At 52.8% G+C, this 17,757-nt stretch overlaps 1 protein-coding gene across 12 annotated transcripts in view; it reads right to left on the bottom strand.

The window, feature by feature from the left end:
* The window catches only part of DNM1 (dynamin 1), a 44,302-nt gene that overhangs the window by 7,283 nt on the left and 19,262 nt on the right, over positions 1–17,757 (bottom strand). For 7 of the 12 annotated variants that reach the window (XM_082695764.1, XM_082695754.1, XM_082695762.1 and 4 more), the window contains exons 10-16: positions 17,104–17,242; positions 11,217–11,303; positions 7,647–7,717; positions 7,415–7,466; positions 7,198–7,209; positions 4,589–4,702; positions 600–709 (exon numbers count right to left, since the gene is read on the bottom strand). In XM_082695764.1, the coding sequence (XP_082551890.1) occupies positions 600–709; positions 4,589–4,702; positions 7,198–7,209; positions 7,415–7,466; positions 7,647–7,717; positions 11,217–11,303; positions 17,104–17,242 (585 nt within the window). The remainder of the gene's footprint in view (positions 1–599; positions 710–4,588; positions 4,703–7,197; positions 7,210–7,414; positions 7,467–7,646; positions 7,718–11,216; positions 11,304–17,103; positions 17,243–17,757) is intronic. The other 5 variants (XM_082695763.1, XM_082695757.1, XM_082695759.1 and 2 more) reach the window with 3 other exon arrangements.

Here is a 17,757-nt window from a genome sequence, read left to right as displayed (position 1 = left end):
ATGCAGGTGGTTAAGGGCACGCGCAGATTGGAGGCATCACGCCTGGGGTCCAGGCCTGGCTTTCTCATTTTCCAGCTGTGTGACCCTGCGCAAGTCCCCTCTCCTTCCAAGCTTCAGTTTCCTCGCCTGGAAGATAGGTTAATAAGATGGCTCCTGCTTCCCTGGGTCCTCGTGAGGGCTCAGTGAGATTAGTAGTCAAATGTTCTATTAGAAAGGGACTAAAAAAGGGGGGGGTGAGCCCTCGTAAGAGGGGCACCCCTGACCATGCAGTACCCATTGGCTCCCCCTGCCTTCCTGGGGACCTCTCTGACGGAAGCCCAACTGATCCCTCATCTCAAGTAAGGGGAAGCCCGCAGGAGTTGGCCCTGGCCTGGGAGGGAGAGGCCTGGTACTGTTACCGACCCGACTGGACACTGAGTATCAAGAAGGGGACCAGGCCTGAAGGGTTCTTCTTTGATCCCCGGGCCTGGCAGAGCAGGTGCTCACCCAGTGACCAACTAAATATTTGTCAAAGGAATGACTTGCCGTGGGGCTCGGGGCAGATCTCTGTCCTTTCTGCTCAGTGAGGGTGGTTGGGGGCTTGAAGTCTGGGGACCCACCTCTGCTCAGTGTTAAAGAGGGCAAAGATGTGCTTGCTTGACATGAACCCTTTCTCCACGTCCCGTAGCTTCAGGTTGTCCACGGAGAGCATGTATTTCTTCTCTTTCTCCTGTGGAGAGAGGTGGGGGTGATGGGCGAGGTCAGCACTGCTCCCTGTTACGCCTCACAACCTAAGAGGGTTTTCCATGTGGTGGGGCAGGGCAGGCTGGGGCTGTGGGGCCCCAGAATGGCCCTGGGCTTCGGGGGCACAGCACGGGTGCTGTCTGAAGAAAGCCTGGCCATGGAGCCCAGGGCCTCCCAGGCGCCTCTCGTTCCCAACGGCATTCAAGCCATTTCCACCACCCCTGCATACGTGCCAGAGCCCAAGAGTGCAGGGGGGTGAGACTGAGGGGGGCTCCCAGTCCCACCCCAAGCAAGCCCTGGATACCATCCAGGCCAGCCATCGGCAGGGACTTCACACTCAAGCCTCTCTCGCCCCCGGCCTGGCCAATGAGACCTGCTTTGGCTAAGCTGCTGACTTCATTTCCTGACTGTGGAGACAGTGGGGGGGGGGGGGGGCACCAGCTCCAGCAGCTTCAAAGAGCTGGCTCGGCCCACACCACCCGCCCCCAGCCGTCCGTGTGTTAGCAATCAGGGGCACAGCACAAGCCTGGAGATGGTATGTCTGTGTGTGCAACATGTGTGCAGTTGTGTGCTTGTGCAAACACACGCCCGCCGAAGCATGGACCCTGTGGCCCGTGTGTATGTGCACCCGTCTGTCTGTGTTGCCCAGGTGTGTGTGTGCGCATGTGTGCCCGAGGAGATGCCCAGCATGGCCATGGGTCCTTGTGAGCATGTTTGCGTGTCAAGGTGGATGTGTGCCCACTCTCATAGGTGTGCGCGACAACTGTAAACATCTGTGTTTGTATGGAGCGTGCCTGGGGGGGCATGCTGTGGGCACACGTGTTTATACGCAGATGGTTTGTTGCATGCGTCAAACACGTTAAATTTATCTGTAGTTGTCTGGGAGGACAGACATGTCTGTCTCAGACAAGGAATGGTTCCCCTGCCATTTGCACACCCCCAGTGACAGGGAATTCATTATCATAAGAAGCAATAAGGCCAAACTAGACAGCTCACTCCCTAGAAAGGTTGGCATATATTTTGGTTCACCCTCCCCATCTTTTCTTTGTTCCAGGCCCCCTTTCTTTTACGTGTTGGTCCTGTTTTCTCTTGTCATGCCGTAAACATGTATCTGTGTATCTTGGATGGGCACATGGGAGCCAGGCCTGTGTGCACACTTAGATGGGGCTCTGGGAGGAGAAGGGTTTCCGCTGCTGGTACCCTGTGTGCCCACACCTCAGGACCCGTGCTGTGGCCGGGGGATGCCTGTGTAGATCTCAGGGACTCAAGTCTTGGGCATGAAGCTCATCCAGGATCTCAGGTTGGGCCGGGGAGAGGGGGCGGGGGGTGCTGGGTTGAGGAGGACCCTGCTCCCCAGTCCTGGCGCCATCCTGCCCACCTCCTCCTGCCCCCCACCCCCGCCTGGCCCATCCGGCCACATAAAGCCTTCTTTATGCCAGGCGGGTGGCCGGGAGCTCCAGAGGGCGGCTGGGGGAGGAGAGGAGGAAGTTGCACACGCGGCCAGAGAACATCTGGAAGCGTTCGAGGGAGGCCCCGCCACCACCCGCCCTGCGCTCTGGGGTTGGACTCTAGGTAGGAGCGGCCTCCTCCCCCCACCCCTCCCTTCCTGCTGGCCGGCCCCCTCCCCAGGCCCCTCCTTCCAGCCGAAGCTCCCGCTCACCCCTGCCACGTCAAAGGAGGCAGAAGGGGAGTCGGGAGCAGAGAGGGGACCACGGGCTGGCTGGGCTGGGGCTGGGGGCCTTGGATCTCCAGGACATGGGACTGAAGCTCCCACGGACGGACAGACACTGCTGCCTGGATGCACCAGAGGACACCTCCACTCCGTCTACCCAGTGTTTAGACTATCTGTTCAGGACTCCCAAATTGTACAGTAGTCTGCACATTGGTTAGGCTGGGCTGGGTTAGACCCTCGGCGCCGCCGCTGGAGAGCTGGACCGACCCCCACCCACCATCCCAGAACCGGAACCGGGAGACGGGGCAGGGAGCTGGCGGGTGGGGGGGGGGTGGGGGGTGCGCAGAGTGCTGGGAGGAGGTGCAGGGGGAAGGGGGCACCCTGCTGTGAGACGGGAAGGGGGTGCTGATGGGTGGCGGAGGAAGCCTGAGAAGAAGGGGGGGCACATGAGGATGGGGGATACGGGCAGCTGCCTGTCTGCCCAGAGGGCCGCCCAAGTCCCAAAGACCAGAAGGCTGGTGGCTGGGGAGAGAGGCGGACAGACCATTCTCTCTGCAGGCCAGACCACCTCCATGTCCGCAAGCTGGTCTAGTGCAAAAATCCACTCACATCACACACACACACACACACACACACACACTCAACAACTCGACACGCACACCCCGACAACTCAGGCATATACATTCCCACACCCAAACTCAAGCCACACACTCATGCCCCCAGCACACTTGCACATCCCAGGGGCACACTCGTGCGCGCACACACACACACCCTCACCAGGGAACACCGGCTTGCTCCTGTCCTTCCATCTTGAGCACATCCATACACCCTCCCTTCCACACGGGGCCCAGGCACGCGCAGTCTTCCCCCGACCACACCTAGATGCTTATACCCCAAACACTCCTCCAACAACCCCCACAGCATCCACGAGCCTCACACACCCCACCTCCCCGCCCTCACTGCGCACCCCCGCTGCGCCCCACACATGACCCCACCCCAATGTACACACGAAGCTCAAAAAGACCCCGCCACCCAAGGACGGGGCCCCTCTTGGATACATTCCCGGGCAGCAAAGCCCCCAGCCCCAGGCCACACTGTCCCCTGGCCCAACACATGAGGACCTTGCGACATGAGAGGACCAGGAGTTCTGCGCTCAGCAGTCAGCACCCCCAGCCCACGAGGGGTCTAGGCAACCCGCCTGAGCAACAGAGCGGGAAGCGACCCCCCCCCCCCCACGTCACACCACCTCACACTCCGTCCCTTCCAGGGGCCCCATGCTCAGGGAGAGGCCAGGGTTGGGGTAATGAGGTCCAGATGGCTTGGCGTCCCAGCCAGTGACGACGACGGAGGGCCCAGCCCAAGACGGGGAAAGGGGGGGGGGCTTGCCCAGGGCGACTTGGAGGGGGCAGGAATCAGGGAGGGAGCTCAGAGACCAAAATCACAGCCCCCACCCCAGCCCCACTTCCCCACTGAGAGCGCCCTCTCCTCCGAAAGCTTCCTCAGGAAGAAGGTCCCCTCCCCCACTCCGTGGCCAGCTGGAGTTCATTACCACAAGTCCCCCCCCACACCCCCCCCCAAGCCCTCCCTAGTCTCTCTGGTCACCTCTGGAATCCAGATGTGGAAGCCAAATAGACTCATTCTTAAAGGAGACCTGCAGCGAGGGAGAGAAGTGGCAGGGGTTCTGCGCGCCCCTGTGGGCAGGGAAGGGTTTGGTGTGGAGTCTTTGAGGGGTCCCAGCAGTCCCGGTCCCTCGGCCTGGAGGCACCTGGGGCACCTCCCTTGCGCCGCTGGGGTCTGGGGGACTGGGGTGCTGGGGTTAACAGGGTGTCTGGCAGCTGGATATGTGTGTGTCATAGGCCTGCGGGGCCACCGGGGAGGCGGCACACCCTGGAGCAGGAAAACAGGAAGGCCACAGGGCTGGCGGGGTCAGGGAGGGGCGCCCAGCACCCCTGCCCACCCTCTCCAGGGTGCTCAGTCCCAGGCCCCCTGCTACTGCCAAGCCACCTTCTCTGTCCAGCCTGGACGGGCTCCCAGGATTGCCTGTGCCTGATCCTTGCCGCCCACTTCTGCCCAAGGGTCTCTGATGGGATTTGAGAAAAGCCCTGTTCGTCGGGTGGCCCGGTCTCCTCCAAGCCTCTGAGCCGGACTCTGGCCCTGGCCGAAGCCCCTGAGGACCAGCGGCCCTTCACTCACCTCATCGTCTTTGTACCAGGACAGGTTCTCGGCGGTCAGCACAAACCAGTACTCCTTGGAGCCGCCCTTCATGATGCCAATGTTATTGATGGTTAGCCAGCCCTTCCGGATGACCTGGAGGGTGAGAGGGCAGGAGGTCAGTGGGCAGAGGCCAGGACTCCCTGTGGACGATGGGATAGGCCAAGAAAGCCACTCCAAATCCCACCCCCCCCTCTATCTCTAGGAGGCCTGGCTGGGCAGGGAGGGTGTGGGTCAGACCTGCTGTGGTTTGAAGAGAAAGGCGGAGGTCAGCTCGGGATAAACAGCCTCTGACAGAGCCATCTGAGGAGGGGACTGGTAGCCTTGGTAGGGGATGAGCTCCCCACCTCTAAAAGTGTGCAAGCAGACTTTAGGGAGCCAACTGGGCAAGACAACACTGAATGTCTTTTCAGCTTAAGATTCACCTTATTCTAAGACTTGTTCCTGACCTCAGGGACTGTATACGTGCTGCTGCTATCTCTGCCTAGAAAGCACTTCCCTCCTGTTGGTCTTCCAAATTCCTCTTCACCCTCTGGGTATCAGCTCAGAAGTCCCATTCTCAGTCAGGCCCTCCTTGGCCCCCAGTATGTCTGGACTCCCATTATAGTCTTGTAGTCTTTTATAACTCCCTTAAGTCTTCTTCTATGACAATGGGTGAGATTTCAAAATTGTGCGTGCGTGTGTGTGTGTGTGTGTGTGTGAGAGAGAGAGAGAGAGAGAGAGATTGATTATCTGCTGATGTCAGCCAGTCTTGTTAAATTATGAACTCTCTTGCTCACTGGTATATCCCAGCACCTTGCAGTGTGCTTGGCAGACAGTAAGCAATCAATCAATAAATATCTGTGGCATGTGCTATGGTAGTGGGGTTCTAGGGCACTAGAGGCAGGGACAGGAGTGGGGTGGTAGGGAGTGGGAACAGGGTAAAGGGATGAGCATGAATGGAACAGGCCCCTTCCTCCCTGGGGAGCCCAGAGTAACAGGCAAAGATCTGTTTCCACAGCAGGAAGCAGCTGTCCCCAAGACCATCCTGAGCCACCACCAAAGACAGGGCCTGTAGATTCTGCTCCAAGGGCAAGGCCACTGACTAGACCCCCTGAGGTGGATCATAGAGAAAGAGCTCCCTCCCCCAGCCCTGACCTCCCTGGCTCCTCTGAGCATCCAGAGAGGAGCTGAGGACGAGGAACCTGGGGCTGGCAGGAATGTCGTCTGCGGTCAGGCCTGCTTCTGAGGCCCTCAAAGCCCCCCTGGAGCCCTCCTTGACCCTCTGGCCTCCCCCAGACCTTGCAGAGAACCCAAGCGACAGTGGATCAGGAGCTGAACAGCTGCCTTTGCCATTCACAGAAACACGACAGCCAGGCACCCCATGGTCCCTCTCTCATTCTGCCCAGGTCTGGGGAGGATCCCCTCAGTGTCTTGCCACTGTCTTTGAAACTCAGTCCAAATACCATGGCCTGGCACCCCAGGATCTGATCATCAGACCTTGTCAGCTACTCCCTGCTCTGACTTGCAGCCTATGCCCTCCCTTGGCTGCCTCCAGCTCTGTCAAAACCCCTTCTAGAGCCCCAGCACCAGGAACCCCTACCCCTCCAACCCCCACCCTGCCTGGGTCCTGACCACAGACTCAGGTCCCCAGGGGGCAGGGCTGGACTCTGACCCCTTTCCGGGGGCCAGCCCAGTATAGGTACCACCGAGTGTTTGCTGAACTGAATTGCCCACACTCATTAATGCCTTCGTTCTACTGAGCACCTACTATGTGCCAGGCACTGGCCTGTAGGGCGGAGAATTTGCTGACGGACAAGAGAGACCCTGTCCTTCCCCTCATGGGGTTTGAGAAAGAAAGAGGTATGAAGGCAATAGTCACACAAACACCTAGATTGTTATAAAGAAACTGCAGCCTCTGGAAAATTCCAGACAATGGCTCATGTCGGGGGAGAAGTGGTGTTTTCAACAGAGATCGGAAGGAGAGAATGGGTGAGGAGGGACTTCTCTCTCTCTCTCTTTTTTTTTTTTTAAAGATTTTATTTATTTATTTGACAGAGAGAGATCACAAGTAGGCAGAGAGGCAGGCAGAGAGAGAGAGGAGGAAGCAGGCTCCCTGTTGAGCAGAGAGCCCGATGCGGGACTCAATCCCAGGACCCTGAGATCATGACCCGAGCAGAAGGCAGTGGCCCAACCCACTGAGCCACCCAGGCGCCTGGGACTTCTCTCTTGACATTCATTCATCTCTTTACGCAAATCTCCGGTAGAGATGGTTACCTACCATCCATCCATCCATCCAACCACCCATCCAACAGATATCTGAGGAGGACCTACTCAGTGCCCCTGCCAGCCATTTTCACCCACCCAGCCCACACGGTCTACCTCTGCCTGAAGTAGGTGCTAAGCTCATGCACGCTGATGGGCAGGTTGATGGGACTCTGTGAATGACTGGGCCTCGCCTCTGGACTGCGAGCACATGTGGACACCACGTGCTGATGTGTGCAAGCAGCTCAAGCCAAAGAGTGCCCTTCTGCCCCCTGTGCTCCCCACTACAGATGGGCCCCCTCCTCCCCTTCACTACATAAGCCAAGAGCCCCAGTCCTGGTACTCACCAGAATCTCATCCTGCAAAGAGGTAACCATAGCAACCACGAGAAGCATCGGGAGAGAGGAGAGAGGGTTACTGAGGCAGAGTGGGAGGCTTGTGGCTGGCAGCTGACAGGCTCCCTGGCCCCCGTGGGACCCTTCCCCTCAGGGGAGGGGGCTCTCAGAGCTTGGCGTCCATCCGGCACCCTCCATCCCTCCGGCTGGGGCACTGGGGTTCACTCACCTGGTTCCCTGAAGCCTTCTTCTTGTTCATCTGGTTGCTCCTCTGCTGAGCACTGACAGGGAGAGGGGGAAGGGTCTTGGAATTTCTTCTCTCAAGAGGCCTAACCTCAGTGCTACTGCTTAGTGGGCACTGGACACAGAGGGTTAACCCAGCAGGCGTGGGTCCTACACACACACACACACACACACACACACAGAGGAGGTGTCGCCTTCTCTGCCTAGGGAGCACTCACTTGGCAAAGCCTATGAAGTCCTCATGATTAGTATTCATGTAAGCCAGCTCAATGTCGATGAGAAGCATGACCTTCGAGGATACACGTCGGCAGGCAAGGGGGGAAAAAAATGGCAGGGTTTTAAAATGCACGAAGGGCTGGAAGAAACATACTTATAGCACATATAGAACCCATAATAAATCAACCAAGTCTTCAATAATAGGATCCATAATAAATAAAGAGTTCCTACAAGTCAATAAAGGAAAGAGACATGCTACACGAATCAAATTAGCCAAAGAACACGAATGGGGAATCCATAGAGAAAATGCATATAATATAGAAGGATATGTAAAAAAGGTTCACCCTCATTAATAATGAAATCTAAGTTAAAACAACGAGAGCCTTTTATAACCTATCAAATTAATAATAATAATAAATATTGGTAATGACCAGAGTGGCCACGGTTGTGGGAAGATGGATTTTCATATACTGTTGGTGGAAGTGCAAATCAGGGCCACCATCTTGGAGGGTTATTGGGCAACATTTAACAATATTAAAATGCACATACTCACTGCTAGATCTGTATAAATAATATGTATTGTGGGTATCATAGATAAAATCATCCAAGTGAGCAAAGATCTATGTTCAGTGTGCTGTAGTTTGTAATGGAGAAAAACTGGAAGCAAGCCAATGGCCATCAGAATGTGAAATAAATTATGGCATCCTCTGAACAATAAAGCATTCTACAATATTCAAAAGAAAGAGGACAATTTCTAGGTTCCGGCGCTGGAAGATTCCCTTTGCAAATGAGGAAGAGTGGTGGGATTTGTAACTGAGTTGTGACCAGAGGAACATTCCCGATGCACACCGCCGGGTTTAGACCCAAGCCCCACTGCTCCCCATAATACACCTGTGCTCACTGAGCCTCCAGTTCTGCAGATGAAATGTGTCTGCATCCTAGGAGCGGCGAAATCACGATGAAATGAGGCAGCTCACATGTCTGACATATCATGGGTGCTCAACAGATGTTAGCTACTACAATTATCTTTAGAGAAAAAAGGCAAGACACACAGCGGGACTGCGGTTATTGGAGATTAAGGTGGAAAATGGAATGTGTATATGTCTCGGGAAAAAATCCCGAGGGGCGCCTGGGTGGCTCAGTTGGTTAAGTGGCTGACTTCAGCTCAGGTCACGATCCCAGGGTCCTGGGATGGAGCTCCATGTCTGGCTCCCCATTGAGTAGGGAGTCTGTTTGTCCCTCTTCCTGTGCCCCTGCCCCTGACTTGTGCTCTTGCTCGCTCTCTCTCTCAAATAAATAAATAAGACCTTTTTGGGGCACCTGGGTGGCTCAGTGGGTTAAGCCGCTGCCTTCGGCTCGGGTCATGATCTCAGGGTCCTGGGATCGAGTCCCGCATCGGGCTCTCTGCTCAGCAGGGAGCCTGCTTCCTCCTCTCTCTCTGCCTGCCTCTCTGCCTACTTGTGATCTCTCTCTGTCAAATAAATAAATAAAATCTTTAAAATAAATAAATAAATAAATAAATAAATAAATAAATAAGACCTTTTTTTAAAAGTGGAAAATATATGGCAGGATCTTTTGGGGATTTTTAAAATTATTTTTTTTGACCTTTTTTCAAAAGATCTTATTTATTTAAGAGAGAGAGTGCAAGAGGTGGGGGGAAGGGTAGAGGAACAAGCAGACCCCTCACTGAGCATGGAGTCCAATGTGGGGCTCAATTCCAGGCCCTGAGATCATGATCTGAGCAGAAGGCAGATGCTTAACCGACTGAGCCCCCCAGGCATTCCAAGAAGTAAGATCTTTTTTTTTTTTTAAAGATTTTATTTATTTATTTGACAGAGAGAAATCACAAGTAGACGGAGAGGCAGGCAGAGAGAGAGAGAGGGAAGCAGGCTCCTGCTGAGCAGAGAGCCCAATGTGGGACCCGATCCCAGGACCCTGAGATCATGACCTGAGCCGAAGGCAGCGGCTTAACCCACTGAGCCACCCAGGCGCCCCCCAAGAAGTAAGATCTTAAAACAAAATGCTTGGGCCTTGAAGGGAACATGCCAAACTGTTAATAATGGTTATTTTGTGGGAGGAACCGGGGGCAGGGAAGAGAGAATGAAGGAATACTTTACCTGTAATTTAATTACTTTTATACCGATTGAATATTTTATTATTTATCACTTTTGTAATTGAAGAGATCAATGAGGATTCAAAAACACAACATGCGAACAAAGTTGTGACCGACTGGGGGACAGCACCGTCATGAAGAAGGGGCGTGTTAGTATGGAGGTTAGGAATTGGGAGCCAGGGGTGGGTACAGACAGGATGACAGAGAAACGTACGAATAGGAGGACTTGTCTATGGGCCTCATATGGGCTATGAGGAGGCAGGCTCATCTGCTCCTCCCAGCTCAGAGGCAGCATTCAGTGACTATGTTTGTGAACGAAGGAATGGATGTCTGATAAATGACTAAATAAAAGTCTATTTGGGCAATGGAATATCATGCAGATAGTCCTTAAAAAGGAAGGAAATTCGGAAGGGGCACCTGCACCTCAATGTTCATAGCAGCAATGTCCACAATAGCTTAACTATGGAAAGAGTCCCGATGTTCATCAATAGACGAATGGATAAAGAAGATGTGGAAGACGAAGACACACACACACACACACACACACACACACACAAATATTATGTAGTCGTCAAAAATGAAACCTGGCCACTTGCAACGAGATGGAAGGAACTAGATGTTATTATGCTAAGCGAAATGAGTCAAGCCAGAGAAAGACAATTATTAAATGATTTCACTCATGTGTGGAATTTAAGAAACAAAACAGAAGCGCATGGTGGAAGGGAGGGAAAAATAAAAGAAGAAGAAATCAGAGAGGGAGATAAATCATAAGAGACTCTTAATCATAGGAAACAAACTGAGGGTTACTGGAGGGGAGGGGGGTGTAGGGATGGGGTAATTGGGTGAGGGCCATTAATGAGAGCACGGGATGTAACGAGCCCTGGGTGTTAGATACAAGCCATGAATCACTGACGGCTACCTCGGAAACTAATAATACACTATATGTTAATTAATTGAATTTAAATATTTTTTTTTTTTTTAAAGAAGGTAACTGTGACACCTGGTCTGATCTAGCTGGACCTTGCGCAAACCACGCTAAGTGAAACAAGCCAGACCCGAAAGGACAATTGCTGTAAGTTTCCACTTACAGCAGAGAGTTGTCAAATTCACGGAAACACGAAGGAGATCAGGTTGCCAGGGGCTGGGGGGAGGCAGGGGCCGGAGAGTCACTGTGTAATGGCACAGAACTTTGTTTGGGGAGGATGAAAAGGTTCTGGAGACGGGGGTGATGGTCACACAACAGGTGGATGTGCTTCACGCCACTGAACCCACACTGAAAAGTGGTGAAAATGGCAAATTTTATGTTATATATATTTGACCACAATAAAAAAGTTAGAGAAGCAGAGAGTATGAGGTGAGAACGTGTAAAGGAGACTGAGAGAGAAGAGGCGAATAGAAAGGAGGAGGAGGAGGGCTGGGGGCTCGGGTGGGGGTGGGCAGCAGAGTGCCGAGGGCTCACCTGCTCCTTGGTGCGACCCTCACGCTCCCGAATGTGGGTGGTCACGATGCGCTCCATCTCCTCCCGCAGCCGGGGATACTGCTGCAGCTGGGGAGGGGTGGGAGGGGAGAGAGCCACGTACACAGGGGGGCACCGGCGGGGGGCACCCCCACCCCACCAGAATCCAGGGATCCAGGGGCATGGGGTGGCAGGACACACAGAAGGCCTGAGATGAGGGGAAGAGAGGCCTGGGGTCCCAGGAAGCTGAAGGCACCAAGCCATGGCCACCCTTTCCCTCAAGTGTGGGTTCCAAACAGCAATTCAGGGGTCTTTGGGGTTCCAGGCCCTCTTCACTGGCCTACTTGGGCACTTTCGGGGGGAGGGCAGTTCCCATGGGCAGAAATGCCATGGGGCCCAGCCTTCTCCGCCATGTTGGTGGCAGCCATCTTGGAAACAGACTATAGGAAGGAGGCTTCTGTGGGGGGCCCGTTTGCTCCCAAAGCTTTCGTTGACCCCCAGAGCTAACCCTTGTCCTCCCAAAGGCTTGGAGGGACAGTCAGGAGGGGAATCAGGCAGAGAACAGCCTCGAGATTCCTGTCCAGGAAGAATCTGGGGAGGGCAGGGCCCGAGGTGCCAGCTGGCCTCCTGAGTCAGGCTGGGGACAGGCAATAGCCCTTGTCAGGGCTGAGGGAGGGGTGGGGGGAGACCAGCAGGCACATACAGGACATGCAGGAGCCAAAGGTAAGGCATGCGAGGGCATGGGGTGGGGGTGGGGCATGCGGAATCGGGTCCCAGCAGCATGAGCAGTACCCCGCGGGGGCCTAGCTGGACCCCGGGCCCTCTTGGTAGAATCCACCCGGTTTTGCCTCCCTTTGCATGCCCCGGCCTGGCACCGTCATCCCTGGCGGCATCTGCCCAGCCAACTTATCTCTACCCCAGTCCTTTGGGGTAGTAGCTCACCAGTACCGATTTCCCTCCAGTTTTTATCAACTGAAGCAGAGGAAGGGGAAGTTCCTCGAAACCCTCCTCTCTCTTCCTATGAACTCTACCCTCATCTCAGCCGGACTCCAGACAAAGCCCACATTGCTTCATTCTTCTACAAGACTGTTGGATGCCACCTCCTCCAGGAAGCCCGCCCTGACCACCCCCAAGAGCTGGGTTAGGGGCCTCTCTGTGGCTCCCTTCCCCACAACTCGATTGCCATTGCCCTGGGGCAGGGGCAGGCCAGGCACACAGCCACGGCTCAGAGAGGGCAGGTTGAAGGAATGAGAGAATGAATGAAGAATGGATGTCTTTGCCCTCCTTGCCAGGGTGAGTAGACACCAGCCCCTCCGGCTCATGAAACCAGCTCTTCCTTGGGGAGGGGGCCTTGCTGAGCTGAATGATGGGGAGACCACCCACAGGAACATCAAGTCCTGCTGGCCTGCCCTCCCCACGTGGTGGTCACGTGGGACCCGGGTCCGGCAAATCTTGAACCAGTCCTATCCCTCTTCCCATGACTGGGTCAGGCCCCTCAGGTGAACCCTTCTATGTGGGAAGAGACCTGGAGGTTAGTGTGCCCGGGTTACAGGTCGTGATCCTGAGGGCAAGATGGCGGCCAAGGAGATGGGGTGAGGGGCACGGGAAAGGCAGAAGGATGGGGAAGAAAGTGGCACCCTGGATGCCGAGGAGAGGCAGACGTGAGAGATGGTTCATCCTCCCCCTTCACCCCCGACCATCCCATGGCTATGCCAAGATGTGGCTGATGTGGCCAAATACAAGGGACCTGGGGGGAGATGTAGTGCGAGACCGGGGGCTTCCAAACAAACACTGGCTGGACGGGTCCACCATGAGGCCCAAGGAGGGGCTGTAGTCCTTGAAGTCTCCAACTTGGGGTAGACATTCAGGACTGAGTCACCTCCTCTGAGGTGGTCCCACGTGCTTCCTCCCAGGGCAGGGCTATGGCGGGGCGGGGGGGTGTGTTGGAGGGGGGAGGTGGGCAAGGAGGGAAGGGAGCAGTTTGGTAAAGAACATGACCAATTCTCCCACTGGTTCTGGATGTTACATTTGTCAAATTTTCCATGTGTCACACATGACAGGGCGGCCTCAGCCTCTTTGAGAAGTTCTGTTCCCTTTGAGCATCTTTTTCCATTCTGGCGGTCTCTGAGCCTTTCCAGGACTTTTAGCCAGTTTTTAAAATGGAACATTTCTCTCCCAGTCCTTGGCGGAGTGGGGCGGTCAGCTTGGAGCCCATGAGTGAGTGTCCAAGGACGCAGGCCCAGGAGCCACATGACTCTTGTTTCAAAGCCAGCCCCTGTTCTGCCAACTCTCCTTGAGAAAGTGACTGCAACCTCCCTGAGCCTCAGTTTCTCCGTGTGGAAATTGGGGCGGTAACAGCGCCTTCCCTCTTGGCGTCCTTGGGAGGATTAAGCAGCACACCCCACGGGTGACATTAAGCTCCAGATTTCATCCAGAGGAAAGCTGTCATCCCAGCAGGCCCGGGGAGAGTTAGAATGGACTATTTAGAAGCCTCTGGGAGGTGCCTGGGTAAACTTAAAAAGACTTGGGGAAGAAAAAAATAAAGAAGATGGGTGAAGTTTTGCCATGTAAAGGAAAAAAAATCATTACTACTCATTAAATACATCAAAAGGCAACATTATTTTTTAGAAATAATTTATAAGCTTTCTTTTTTAAAGTTTTGGTTATCAGTATTCCTGCTGACAAAAATCTAGACTCACTGCAAGACTGAAATTTGCAAAGTAGAAGCAGAAAAGTTCCTATTCTCCTTGCCCTCCCTTAACATAATGGTTAGCAATGTGATGACTATGCCTTTGGGATTTTATTATTCACACATACCATTTCCTCCCCCAAATACTATATTGTCTTTTGAAACCTGCTCTTTTCCCACAGTACACTGAGGAGGGACATGTGAATGGAAGTAAATATGCCTTGCCCTTTTAATAGCTATAGTCTGCCACTGACTGCATGATACTTTACATAATCGATCCCCTCTTGATGGATATCTGGGTTGTTTCCAAAATGTTACCATTTACGATAATTATTGCTTTCCTTTGGAACGCAATTTGGCAGATTGTTTCATAGTTTTTAAATGTTTGATTCTAGTAATCAGTTTTCTAAGAATCTATCCTAAGGAAAAAATCCTAGAGAAAGAGGATTTTTGTATAGGCAAAGATGTTCAGGGGGTCCTGGCTGGCTCAGTGGGTAGAGTGTGTGATCTCGGGGTGATGAGTTCAAGCCTCATGTTGGGTGTAGAGATTACTAAGGATATTCATTGCCAGATTATTTGTAATATTGAAAAACCAGACACAATTTAAATGGCCTGGGTGGTGGAGTGGGTTAAGCATTTGACTCTTGGTTTTGGCTCAGGTCCTGATCTCAGAGTTGTGAGATCAAACCCTACATCGGACTCCACGCCTAGTGTGGAGTCTGCTCGAGATTCTTTCTCTCCTTCTGCCCCTCCTGCTTGTGGTGTCTCTCTCTCTAAAATAAATAAATCTTAAAAAAAAAATAAATGTTCACCAATAGAAAAACATGTACTACATGTTACATAAATCATGACAAATCTGTTCAGTAGAATATCACGCAACCACTAAAAAAGGTTTATGGAGACTATGTAACATACCCCCCCCAATGTGTGTTACTAAAAGAAAAAGCAGGATGCTAATATATTCACAGTGGGGCTACCTACAGGGAAAATAAACCTATGTATAGATAAAAGATTTTTGGGGGTGGTGCCTGGGTGGCTCAGTGGGTTAAGCCTCTGCCTTCGGCTCAGGTCATGAGATCTCAGGGTCCTGGAATCGAGCCCTGAATCGGGCTTTCTGCTCAGCGGGGAGCCTGCTTCCCCCTCTCTCTCTCTGCCTGCCTCTCTGCCTACTTGTGATCTGTCTGCCAAATAAATAAATAAAATCTTAAAAAAAAAAAAAAGAAACAGCAGGATACGTACTATAAATACATTTGTAAGGTTGGTCACTGAAGCACTGTTTATAAAAGAAAAAAAAGTTTGAAACAATGGCAGTGTCAGTAGGATATTGGATATATAGATCAAGGCATATTTCTACAGTGGACCGTGATTCAGCAGCTCAAGGGTAGATCTTGCAGTTACGTAAAGGATTCCATTACATATTGCTCAGTAAAAGAGTTCTGAAATCAGTGTGTATAGTATGATTCCATTTAGGTTAAAACTGGCATATATTTGGGGGCGCCTGGGTGGCTCAGTGGATTAAGCCGCTGCCTCCGGCTCAGGTCATGATCTCAGTGTCCTGGGATCGAGCCCCACATCGGGCTCTTTGCTCAGCGGGGAGCCTGCTTCTCTCTCTCTCTCTGCCTGCCTCTCTGCCTACTTGTGATCTCTCTCTGTCAAATAAATAAATAAAATCTTTAAAAAAAAAAACTGGCATGTATTTGTAATTAGTTAGGAAGCTAATAATCTTTATCTTTAGGGTTGTACGATTATAGGGACTTTGCTTTCTCTGTACTGTTCAAGTATTTTTGTAGCAATTGTGTACGATCATAACAAAATTAATACTGATCATTTCAAATTTTTTAAAAGACGTATACTTGCAAGAAACATACAAAAATCTCAGTAGTAGCTTTCCGGGAAGGGAGGGTTGCTGCCTTTTTAAGCTTTGTCATTTCCCCAGTGTTTAGAATTGAGAAGGTATTAGTTTTAATAATGAAAAGCAAAAGTTAAAAAAAAATGTAGTTATATCTCGTCTTCGTTTGTAAAGAGATTTAAGGCAGTTTAAGATAAACTCGGTGTTTTTAAAAGTGTAACAAAAGTAAGATTGTGTTGCCGAGAACTCAGGGGGCAGTGGGACGGTGACCCAGATGCCTCGGTCAGTACTAACCCAGTGGGGAGTCTGGCCTGGGTTTTATTACACCTGGAAAAGGCACGGCGTGGATGCTAATTTGCTTTCTGTCCACATAAGTGGGCAAAGTGAGACAGGATAAGGGAAGGTGTGCACGTGACTGATTACGCACGAGCCACGAAACCTGTGAAACTTACTTGCAACATAAAGTTAAGGCAGAAGTGCTCCCACCGCCCAGCATAGAGGGCTTTTTCAAATATAGGAGAGGCTGGGCTCTCCTGGAGATTCTGAATCAGCTTTGCTGGGCAGGGGCGCGGGAACCCTGGAAAGTCTCCCCCAGGCACCTGATTCTCATGCACTCCCCGAGGAAGAACTGCCTTCGGATGATCTGGCTAAAATTCCTCAGAATGACCAAAAGTAGACAAATAAAAAGAAGGCCTTTAAAAAGGTCACAGACCCAAAAGAGGCTGGCCCTGTCGAATGCATATGGATTACCATAAAGTGAGTAATCCAAGATGCTTTAAGGCAATTGGTTTTGAGGAACTGGGCTGGCTTCCCCCACCCCAGCCCACCTAGATCCCAGATCTATCTACCCCCGCCCCCTCCACCCCACCGCTTCCCTAACTCTGAATGCCACTCTGCTCTTCTTTTCTGAGACTCGGTTGATTCATCTGTAAAGTGGGGATAACATTACCCACTTCTCAGGGTTGTTGGGAGGCTTAAATCAGTTAACAAAGATGAGCACTTAGCTCAGTGCTTGGCCCATAATAGCTGCTTAACAAATATCAACCATCCCCTTCTCATGGTTGTCACCACTGTCATTCTTAGTGAAAAGGGACTGCTGAGGATGCTCGGGTTGGAGCAAAGTCTTCTAGCAGAGATGGGGGCCCTAAAAGGATCGTAAGCGTAAGCAGACCCAGGGTTATGGCTGGCACAAAACCTAAGGACCCAGAGTCACCTGGCCAGCACAGGCGTCTGGGTCCATGTGGGTAGCCGAGAGGCTGTCAGGCCTGCTCAGCAGATGGTTCTGCCCACGGGAGGCCATGGCCATAAGGAAGGGACAGCCAGGCCCAGCCCCGCCCTGGCGGCCGTCATACCTTTTCGCTACACTTTCTGATGGTGGCCGTGAGCTCACTGACTACCATATCCACACACTTGATACTGGGCTCTTTGAGCTTCTGCACCTGCTTTTTCACTGTGGCTTCAAAAGCGAGGTCAGGTGTGAAGAGGCCCGTCCTGCACCCGGGAGGAGGGGACGGGACAGGAGGTGCAGCCGTGGGCAGGTGGGGAGAAGGAAGGGAGTGAAAGCCAAGCAGAGCCAGGATTCGGGAGTGGAGGATGGCACGGGCATGGGGGAAGAGAGAGAGAGACACCGACACAGAGAAAGAGAGAGAGAACAGAAGACAATGTGAGCGTGGGACCGGCCCTCCCTACCGCCACCCGGGGTCGGCACCTCCCAGGTGCTGCCAAGTATCCCCCAAGACTCTGTGGGTATGGGGTGGGGGGCTTCTGAGGGACCAACCCCCACTCCAAACAGGCCCCTTACTGAGTTTGGATCCTCTCCCCAGGGCTTGGGGCTCCCCCCAACCCCTTCTCCTCAGCTACACTGAGCCGGCCCTCTCTGTCTTTTCCAATGCTATCTTTGTCACAGCCTTTGGGTCCTCCTAAGGGTCCCAGGCCAGGACCCCACCCACCCATTCTGTTCAATTCAAGGTTTGCCAGCACCTCCTGCATTCACTTCATCCTGGCTC

This window comes from Mustela nivalis (genome assembly GCF_964662115.1).
Source record: "Mustela nivalis genome assembly, chromosome: 13".
Lineage (NCBI taxonomy): Eukaryota > Metazoa > Chordata > Mammalia > Carnivora > Mustelidae > Mustela > Mustela nivalis.
Note: the sequence above shows the minus strand (reverse complement) of the source record. Positions and strands in the feature narration are given on the sequence as shown.